The following is a 10,910-nucleotide window of genomic DNA, read 5'->3' on the forward strand; positions in this document are numbered from 1 at the left end:
GTAAGTTGTATTTACATATTTTATTTCCAATCGCTGTGCGCGATCCCCCATCCGTGTTATCTGTTCCGGGTTCGATCAGTACCTTTGCTCAGTTGTCAAACATGGGGGAAAGCATCATGGATCGCCATTATGTCTGATTGGTTCACTAAATTCTTCGGTATTTCACGGAGTTGCAATCCTTTGTGCATCCTACATCTCGCATATGCAAATCATTGTATTTTGTTTAAATTGCTGGATTAACTTTATTGCTGAATTTTACAGAGCTCTGATGATAGCGATTCGGGCGAAGATGACCTGAATGTTTCTTTAAAAGTCCCTGAGAAGTCAAGTGCTGCAGTGGCTCGTTGGTTTTCAGACAACAAACTTTTTGATAGCATTTCAGAGAATGAGAAGCTAGCTCTCCCACAGATGCCCAAAACAGATAAAGAAATACGTCATGCAAAGCGCAAGGCAGCAATGGACCGAAAGGAACGAAGGACCAAAAAGAAACTAAAGAAAGAAGATAAGGAGTATGAGCTCGAATTTGGTACCGAGTTTGACGTCGCAGCGCCTGTTGGCTCTGACGAAGAGGCAGTCATTAACGCAGAGGCTCTGATGGATAGCAATGATGAACTCACGGCGGAAAAGAAGGCTTTAATTCGGTCTGGCATGGGTGCTGCGTTGGATTCCACCAACTCAGCCGAAAAAATTGAGGTAGTTGCTGCTGGTGAAGAACCAGATGAGAACGCGTTGCCTATTTACGATGAACGAAAATACGATTCCGACCACGAAGAGTACGATGCTGAAGATCGTGCTAAGACCCTTGCGCTTGCTAGCATGATGATTCACAAGTCGAAGGCCAAGGACCTTATCGATGCGAGCTATAATCGATATGCCTGGAATGACTCGGAGGCTCTACCTGATTGGTTCGTTGACGATGAGGAGAAGCACAATCGTCCTCAGATTCCAATCCCGAAGCATGTCATGGCGCAGATGAAGGAGCGATTTATGGAGATGGCTACGAAGCCTGTGAAGAAGGTAGCTGAGGCCCGAGGTCGCAAGAATCGCTTAAAAATGAAAAAGTTGAAGGCAGCGAAGAAACAGGCCACAGACATAGCAAACTTGCCGGACATGTCGACACGCGAAAAACTCAAAGCTATCGATCGCGCTATGAAAGGGGCTCGTCTTAAGAAGGAAAGCAAAGTGTACGTCGTCTCGACACGTGGCGGAGCTAAAACTGCGGGTGGCAAGAAAGCCGGCAAGGGTAAAGTGAAAATTGTCGACCCGCGCATGAAGAGTGATAAGCGTAACGCTGAATTGCGCGCGAAGCGTGGAAAGAAGCGTAAGAGATGATGCATTTGTCTTTAAATTGTTTATTAATTTATTAGCATTATAAATGCCACTTCTCATGTTGTGTTTTACAATGCACGGTGTCCAAGCCACTTCCAAGTTTCATGTTCAAGAGGCTTGATCTTTCGGGACGATAACCCACCAAAACGCTCGCTGACATTGCGATGCAAGAAGAAGAGCTCCTCCACCTCGTTTTCGGCATGGGAATTAGGAATTTGCATGGACGGTTCCCCTAGCTGGTCTTGATGAATAGTGTGGCGTGTCTTATTGTAGTGCTGGAACACAATTGGACTGATTTTATTAAAGCTGCACACTGGACATGGCGTCTCACTTGCACGTAGCTTAAACTCGCGAGTGAACGCCTGCTTGGTTGCAAAGAGGGCCATGGGCAACGCGTTCATACGTTTTTCAAACTCTGGCACTACTTCCTCTTCAAACACGCGCTTTGGAAACAAGTGACCACAAGTAAACGCCTTGACGTGAGTTTCCAATGGGTCCGTCTTGCCAAGAGCTTGTGCGGAATGGGGTGTGATCGAAACCACACGATGCGACAGATCGTTCTCCACAACATTCGTTTTGACGATCTCAACCAGCTTCCGAGTTGGCGGTTCGTTACTCAGATAGCCTGCCATGTTATCGTCCTGATTTTTCTCGAGGAACGAAACGCAGACGCGAAATAGAAATTGTCCGGAGAATGGAAGTTGCTGGCACTTATTCACCCATTCCTTATCGCGGTCATCGAAGTTAGGACTGACTCCATTAGCTGCCGAAGATGCATCTGGTCCGAGAGATAAAATTGAGTGCACGACTTTCGAGAAAAAGATCTGGGCTAGCAGCGACGACACGTGCTGGAATACAGTCGCTTCTAAGAGGTAGTCTTCCAGCACAGTCCGCTCAAGGTTAAAGTCAAACCACTTGACCAAGATACGGGCAAGAATCGCAGCACATATCTGCTCAGAAACGACTTCAGAGCTGTGATTTTGCACAACTAACGAGTTGAGGAGTCCTAATAATTCCTCGCGCATCTGTTCTTGGAATTTGGATTTGTCTGGCATACTGCTGCTACTTGAGTCGTTTGGTTGCTGAGTATCGGATGATGCTGATGATGCCACACATGGAGAAGGACACGAGTTGTGCGAATGCAAGCGACAATCGAGCGCCTCGACTAATTCTCCGTGAGCTTCGTATATACAGGCTGCTGCAGTCCAATTCTCATAATCTACACAGCGAGACACCATGATGGGTGGACGATATTGTGCCGCCAAGTCCTTCAGAAGCGACTCCAGCCTTGCTTGCGAATAGTCCTTGCCATTTTCTGCTACTTTTAGTCTCCCGTTTTCTCCAGAACAATGTACTTGATGATTGAGGTGCAGTAAGAGAGTGAGAAACAGCTCCACCTGTTCTTCTGGCGCCACCTGCATAAACTCGGACGTGGCTATGTCAGTGGTGAATCTCCTTTTCGCTGACATTGAGTAAGCTGCTGTAGCAGATTGTGATAGGTCGGTAGTTTCTGGCTGCGTAGGATCGATTTTCCTTGCGAGCTCACAACATAAATCTTGAGAGATTGCTGCCAAATTGCGTACGAGCCAATCGCGATGCTGAAGGATTGCAGGTGGGTATGCCAGCAGAATTTTCACTTGAATTTGAATCGGAAATGACCGCAAGATTAAACGACTGTGTGGCGATGCGAGCGCAGACGCATGACCCGACTCAACGAGATACATCACCAAATCCTCTGAAATTACTGAGGCAAGCCCTTTATTAATAATCTTGTCGAGAGTCTCTGGAACCTCGTTTCTTAAAGTTGCAACAAGAATGGCTTTCTCCAATTGATGCCGGGAAAGACAGAGATCCACGACTTCGGCCGTGACAAAGTCACGATTAGTTTTGAAGAATTCGACAAGCCATGCCTCTCGTTTTTCATCTGGTTTATGGTGTAAAGGCTCTACCTCTGTATGCGGGAATGGCTCATTGGACGTGGTATACAAAAGCTGCTGCTGGAGTATCAAATTAACAAGCATTAAAGCCACACGTCTTCGCTCCAGTTTATCGTGATTGGAATCTCGCACAGGTTTTGCAAGCACGTGTTGGGCGTAATTAATCGCGCTCTGTATACCGCCCATTTCAGTTAGCTGCTCGACTGCTTTTGATGGAACAACCCGAGAAACTTCGAAAAGCTCACGTACCCATTGAAAAAGCAAGTCATCGGCACTTGTAGTGCCGTCAATCACACTGGCGTACACAGTGTTGGCAACCACTTGGCACAATGACGCCATGTCAATGCCAAGTGCGTAGCCAATCGATAAAGCATCACGGAGCACGATTTCGCGACTACACAGTGCTTTAAACAAAGCCAAGCGAGACCATTGGGGTCGACATTCATACACATGGTGCTTCGTCTGAAGAATGTAAATGATCTCTGCTTCGTCGGACTGGTTGCTAGACACACTAGTGCTTGCAGCTCCCAGACTTGGATTCATACGACTTTGCGCTGTGCTCTGCACCACGCGCTCAATTCGTTCGTTGTCATGTAACGACAAATAGTGCACCAAATGCGCTCGGACGACGTCTTCGTCCATTCCTTGGTTCGATGGAAGTGACACCCATGTGGAAATCGTCTCGTTCGATTTGGACTTGCGTCCTTGAAGCAGCATTAAGTCTGTCGAGCAATATGTTAAACTCACGTCTACAACCTCGTCGTGGTGCTCTCGAGAATCCGCTGTCTTCTGCTCGCAACTACATGCACTACTTTCACTCTTACAGTGCTCTTCCGCATGAGCCATAGACGCCGGTAAAAGGTTTGGAACTTCGTACTCGCCCTTAAGTTTCCAGTGAAAGTTGGAGTAAAGATAAACCTTCTTCTTCTCGCAATCATACAATGCCAATGATGACTCTGAATTCAAAACCCCGTTAATTGGATACAGGCACACGTGCGGCGCATTCTTTTTAATGCGTTGCGGACGAAAGTCTAGATCTTCTAAAAAGTGCTGTGGAAACGTCTTGACTACGTATGTGGGCGCTTTCGTCATGCTTACTAGACTCGGCAACTCTCCGTCCGTAGTTAACGCAGTAAAGTTTGTCTCGCTCGATGACGAAGACGCCCCAGTTGTTGTAACGACCTTAAGCACGGAGACCACGTCGTTTTTGCCTTGGTTCCTGCTTTTCTTAACTGACTCGACCTTTTTTTCCAGCACAACTCGATAATATTTTATTCCCGACTCGCGTATTTCCTTTCCATTCTCATCCCATTCTTCACTCTTTGTTTTCACCAACATCGACGTCCTTCGTTCCTTTTTAAAGGTTTCTTGCAATAAATCAATACTTAAAATACTCCCTGCATTCAATAGCTCACATCGGCATTCTTCTGCGTTTTCCTCGACATTAACAATTGAAATTAAGCTTTCAGTTCCACCCACGAGACAATAATTCTTGCCATTGAGCGATCTCCACCACCGGACACACGTAATGCGTCCGATTCCTGGTGCGAATTCCAGTGTACTCATTTGCTCATTATCTCCTGCAACTTGCGAATGATAGCGTGCGCCATTAATGCCGCCGTATTCATTAGTAGCACGTAGATACGACGCCATCTGTGTCGTCATGGCTGCCTGATTCACGCTCATGAGTTCCCGGTGGTGCGACGTTGGCTGGTACGCCGCATCGAGCATTGCCCGCCGCTGCATGGACACAATCTTTAGTACAGGCACGAGATGAAGTCGGTTCTTGCGCTGTGATAAGGCAGCGAGCCAGTCTCCTTCGGGACTGAATTCTAACGCGAAGAGTCGCTCCGCCTTGCCTGCTTTCTGTTGCTTGGGCGTCGAGCACACGGGAATTCGCCAGAATCGAGTACGCTGATCTTCTTCAATCGTTCTTACTAGTAAGAAGGTGGTCTTGGCGTCAGCAGGACTTGCGGAAGGTGTCGACGAGCTCTCGCTCTTTGAATGGAAGACAGGTTTGGCAATATTTTCGCAGATTGCAAGCGCTAGCAGCTGCTTCTTCTCCAGTGTGTGCACGGCCATAGAAGCGATATGAAGTGCTGCAATGGATCCATTCGATGTAGGAGTGGAAGTCGAGAAGCCAAAGATTCGGCGGATTTGAAACAGATTGCTGCCGTCATGCGCCATGCTTGAGAGGCTTGTCAAAAAAGTGAAGCTATGAAGTAACGTAGGACAAATTAATGATTAATGCCAGTTGATCATTTTGCACAATCTGTCGTGTCGCAAGTATAAAATCATGAAAGGTCGCAATCTGATCTTTAAGCGATGGAGTAGGCCGATTCATAGCCAATCCTTTTTCATTTATCTATGAAAAAAGCCTCTGCGTTGCTTCCAACGCCATTCGAATTCGCGAGGATACCTATTCGACTGTCAAATCAGTGCATAATCAAACGACGTGTAGAATTTAAGCGAAGGCGTCCTAAAACGATTGAAACCGAAGGCTTGCGTTGCCTAGGGGAAAGCGGAGCCATTTTTCTAATTGATGCAGCTTCCGCGCTACTTTCTTTTTTCATGCGATGTTATGCATACGTATTGCCTCCCTTGATGATGGTTAGGATTTATTTGCACGAAGAAATAATGCAGATGCCATCGCCCAAGGAATTGCCATTTACTATCCGAACGGGTTGCAGTTTCTTCTGCCACGGCACTGTCGGCATCGCTTTTGTTAAGCCTCTCTGGATTTACAACCATCCACTGCTGTCGAGAAAATATGTAAAATGCTGTCCGGATTTTTAGGCTTTAGGAAGCTGCATCGCGTAGCTTTCTCGGTTAAAAATGAACGGCACCGGTAGTGTCCTTCATTTGTACTTAAACGATTTTTCTTCAAGTATTAGTTTCGTTGGTAGGGCACGTTTGCAATCCTTAACGGAACACGCTCCATTGTAAAATAAGGAGATCATGTCAAGAATACATGTGACGAGAAAAATGTGCGTGAATGCAATCTTCAGCTACTTACGAGGGGTATCAGAACAAGCTTTAGGAAGCAAAACAGAAAAGGCCGAGACCTTCATAAGATCGAGTCGAGCGCTGGTGAGCAAGCAGATTACAAAGCTGGCGTAATTTACTAGCGTGTGTATTCGCAGCATCGGGCTTAGATGTTCTACGATTTAAAAGACCTTCAAGAGCAGCCTTGTTGCCGCTCGATATTACTACAAAACACGTGAAGACTCTTAAGCTCTGTACCACACGGCACGCCAAATTAAAAGAAGCCAGAAACTGTGATGGATAACACTCATTACGCTAATACTGCTGCATCTCCAATTGACACGTACAACAAAATATGCCAAATAATACGTAGTGCATAACTGTGTACATGATAGACCTAGACTGATTTTCTCTCTATACATTACGGTGTTTTTAAGAAACGATTACATCCTCTAAGCAGCTGCCTCTTCCGTCTTGTCGTTGTTAAAGTCCTTGGCAAACGTCTCTGCTACAATAAGTGGAAAGACTAGCGTAGCATCAGCGTAAAGCTTTACGGGTTTTGAGCCCAAACGTAGCTTGCCCCATGAAACAGCCTCGTCCGGACGAGCACCGGCATCACTTCCATCAAATTCTTGACCAGTATTTACAAACACGGCATAATCAGCGCCATTGCGCATGAGATTGGCATTGAGAATATGATGTTTCACCATGCCTCCTCCAAGAATAAGGACCCCTGTCTTACCAGGAGCACGAATTGCATGGTCATTCATACGACGAATATCGCTAGCAATATCCACGACCAAGCCTTCATTACGGTACGAATGAAAGTAAATCATATCCCCAATGGATCCATCGGTAAGTGATGGGCAAAAGACGGGAATATTGTTCTTGTAGCACCAATAGTAGACCGAGTCCTCGTTATTAATTTCTTTGCCAAGTCGATGAATCATTGTGGATGGAGACCAGATCGTTCCTTGCGTCTTTTGCTCCTCCAACATCTTGTCAAGAATCGGATCCATCCAGTCTTCGAATTTACAATAATTGTCATTCGGGACTAGCAAGTTGCCAATGCGATTGATTCCACGACGACGCAACGTCTCTCCGTTTAGATTAAAGTCCCCAATGTACGTCGCACCCAGACACTTGATTAAATCCTCTTCAATACCACCGGCAGATGACACAATGACATCAATCATCTTGTGCTGGGCAAGAAAGCGCAAGGGCTCGCGTAAGCCGCTTGAAATGAGATTGGAGGTATAACCCAAAAAGATTTTGGTTTTAATGGTCTTACGGAATTCCATATTCATTCGCTCGTCGTCGTATTCATCGACAGAAATAGGATCATCACTTAGACGCCACCGGCGCATGCGCTTTATCTCCTCAATAGCCTCGCCGAGGTTTGTTCCCTGGTAACCCATTGTCAAATATGACTGCAGGAGCTTCTCATAATTGACTCCTTCATTAAAGTCATAGCCACGCACTTGGGCACTTTTGCCTTCAAGATTCTCTGAGCGCACGAGTACAGCATCCTGTGCCACTTTTGGTACTTTTGAATCATTGGCGTCAAGAGATGCGCTCATGATGGGATTATGACTCTATAAATATATGCCGTTAAATATGTGAGAGCAATTTTAATAGCGAAGAATTCGTTCATAGTTCCGTACAATGGGAATATTACTTAAGAAGGTCATTAATAGAATCGCGAGTGGAGCCGTATTCGTCAATTCCTAAACTTAAGCAAAAATTACGAGCTACATTAGCTGCTTGCTACAGCTATCCATCGCAGTAAAAGTGGTAATGGTTTCTCTAGCCCACAATTTGTGACTTTCGTTCACAAGCTTGAGTTTGTTATCAAAACTCGAAATGAGTTCAAATTAAGAGAGACTCGTTTTAAAAAAAAATATGCGAGTCATGCAAGATACGTTTGCGCAACATTTTAATGCGCTCAAACTGAATGAGGGTAATTCGATGGAGTTTTCGTGTAAATGGGTGTATCGTTACATGAAATTAACACTTAAAAAGTTGTTAATTAATATATTATCTAAAAGGTAGAGAATATTTGGAGAATATTACTTTACATGGTAATATTCTAAAAGCTTATCCATTGGTAGATATAGACCATCATTATAATTACTTTCTCCGCGGTCCAGTCAGCGCTGGACGCGCGCAAAGAGCGAGGCAGATAAGACTTTTATTACATCTTTTGTATTAGATTATAATTAAGTTAGTATTAATAGATAGAAACAGAAGAACTTAATCATATAATACAGTTCTTAATTTACCCTCTTTAAAGCAAGTGTTTTGAAGAGAGTCTTCCTCTGCACGTACTAGTGTAGATTAAGTGACGTGAGGCACCACTCGCACTGAGTCAGTGCGAAGTGGACTTGTACTGAAGCAGTACGAGTCAGTAGTGGCCCGTTACACCTGGTAGCACTTTGTAGTCCGTCCAAAGTCGAAGAAGACTCCCTCTTTAAGATGGTTTGTCCAGTTGGACGATGCCATAAGGGCTCCTCACGTCATCAACGAGCAAATGCAAGTCGCATTTGATCAGTCAAATTTGGCAGGTCGTGCCAAAACTTGGGCACTAGGCCTTAAGTTGCGCGACCCATATATCTTTGAGTCGCTAGAGGTTATTAAAGCCTGCCTGAAACAGACGTTTGAACTGCCTAGGGCTGAGCTCAGAGCTCGATCAAAGCTTCTGAAATTCAAGCAAGGCACGCGTGATGTTCACGCTTTTGCCCAGCACATACGACTCTTAGCGAGTGATATCACGAAAAACCCAGTTCATGAGCACACGTTGATTACGGTGTTCATGCAAGGTCTTACGGATGATCCCGTACAGACCCACCTCTTCCGCTTGGAACTGGATACGCTTGTAAAAGCTATATCCGTAGCGGAACTGGAGGACTTAAGCTTGAGACAGGCTCAAGCAAGTTCGTCATCATATCGTCCACCTAGACGACACGAATTAGGAGATCCAGAACCCATGGACTTTTCCTATGTCGAAAGCGAGAAATCTCGCTTTTCGAATAATAAGCGATCGCAGAAATGCCATCGCTGCCAAAAATTGGGACATTACGCTCATGAGTGTAGTGCCCCACGTCCAGCACCAAAAGGTACTGAACGTAATTTTGGACCGAATGCCAAAAAGAGCAACGGTCGCGGGTCCGACGTTGTTGCGAAATTGCAACAGCAAGGCGGACCGCAAAAAAACTGTCGGGTTCGGTAGGAGCGCAAAGCCTTACTGATCCAGCAACCTCAAGAGAATTTGAATATCTCTTGAAAGTTGCTCCAGACACACAGTCATTGTGTGTCTCTGCACCTGGCGATGAGGTATCCTCATCACCTTGAAATTAAAGTGACAAATCATTTTTTCACTTAGAGCACAAGTGGACTGTGGAGCTTCAAATAACTTTATTCGTCGCAAGTCGCTAGAGAGTCGTAGGCTCAAATATGTTGAGCGCAACATCCCTTTAACGAGGATGACGGTGCGTCTAGCGACAGGCTCATCGATTACAGTAATGGACCGCGTAGTGAAATTTCACTCACGTTAAAAGATTTACAGTACAATGATGATTTCATCGTACTGGATTTGGATGTCAAACTTGATGTCATCCTCGGTTTACATTGGCTCAAAAAATATGAGCCAAGAATCTACTGGCATCATCGATCCGTAAAGATGCCTGCCACTTGTTCATCAGATGGTCATCTGATGAACGTCTTGGAGCATCCACAAGCGTGTGGATGTACCACCTGTGAGTGCGATGGCCTCACGTTTGGTACGGTCGTTAGTACGACCGCACATATTTACAGTGTGACGACTATTCACACTGTGGAGTCAGCTGCCGGCGGTTGTGCAAATGCACAGGCAGCGCCAAAGGTCCACCACTCGAATAAGTCGAGTGGATTGAGGCGTGAATGTACGCCTAGCGGGCGACATTCAAGAGATACAGGTTATCCAAAATGGACAACACGATGATCCTAGGTCGATAGCGCAATCACAGTCGGAAGACATTGAGGGAATAAGTCCCCACGTACTTGAGAAGAAATTTCTTCAAATAGTTAATGCTGTAGTGGTTAGATTCCAGCATCCCGGACGGTAGTCTGTGGATATATCCCAGGAAGAAACCGAGACATTGAATGTCTTGGTTATGACAGATCAAGAGTAGGCGCTTATACTATTGATCTGTATGCGCCTCCGAAGTTAACTTCGGAGATAACTCAATTACCAACCCTATAACCTAAGCGGTTCTTGAGAGATCTGCATGGTGGTAAAATCAAGCAGATCTGCGTACTCGTCACAGAGGACGATTACGTAACCGACATTCGGTCAGCGGTAATTTTTGCAGAGAACGAACGGGTTCTCAGCAGCTCATCGATGGACGAAAGTGTCCTCGATGTGAAGACTCGGATTGAAAGATACAGTACTCAATCTTGGGAGTCACTCAAGGGAAATCCTCTATACGAGGATTTAATAGAATTCAGGGATGTATTCCCTGAAGCAGTTCCATGCGAGTTGCCTAAGGATAAAGGCACTCGACATGAGATCGAGCTCAAACCGGGCTCGAAGTACTGTGTCATGAAGCAGTGGCCACTGCCTCGTGAACAAGTACTTGCGATCGATAAATTCTTTACCGATCGAGTAAAAGCGGGCCATGT

At 45.5% G+C, this 10,910-nt stretch overlaps 3 protein-coding genes across 3 annotated transcripts; 1 reads left to right on the top strand and 2 right to left on the bottom strand.

Annotated features, from left to right (window-relative positions):
* Positions 1–101: 101 nt before the first annotated feature.
* Positions 102–1,332, top strand: CCR75_006435 (uncharacterized protein; the record flags this gene model as incomplete). The annotated part of the gene is made up of 2 exons (XM_067964505.1): positions 102–131; positions 262–1,332. The coding sequence occupies 2 exons, from the start codon at positions 102–104 to the stop codon at positions 1,330–1,332; spliced, it is 1,101 nt and encodes a 366-aa protein (XP_067817399.1).
* Positions 1,333–1,397: 65 nt separating this feature from the next.
* CCR75_006436 (uncharacterized protein) lies at positions 1,398–5,453 on the bottom strand (the record flags this gene model as incomplete). Its single annotated transcript, XM_067964506.1, has 1 exon — positions 1,398–5,453. One exon carries the CDS (start codon positions 5,451–5,453, stop codon positions 1,398–1,400), a length of 4,056 nt encoding a protein of 1,351 aa, XP_067817561.1.
* Positions 5,454–6,525: 1,072 nt separating this feature from the next.
* CCR75_006437 (uncharacterized protein) lies at positions 6,526–7,831 on the bottom strand (the record flags this gene model as incomplete). Its single annotated transcript, XM_067964507.1, has 1 exon — positions 6,526–7,831. One exon carries the CDS (start codon positions 7,829–7,831, stop codon positions 6,704–6,706), a length of 1,128 nt encoding a protein of 375 aa, XP_067817562.1. The 3' UTR covers positions 6,526–6,703.
* Between the last annotated feature and the right edge of the window lie 3,079 nt (positions 7,832–10,910).

Source organism: Bremia lactucae, linkage group LG3 (genome assembly GCF_004359215.1).
Source record: "Bremia lactucae strain SF5 linkage group LG3, whole genome shotgun sequence".
NCBI classification, from domain to species: domain Eukaryota; phylum Oomycota; class Peronosporomycetes; order Peronosporales; family Peronosporaceae; genus Bremia; species Bremia lactucae.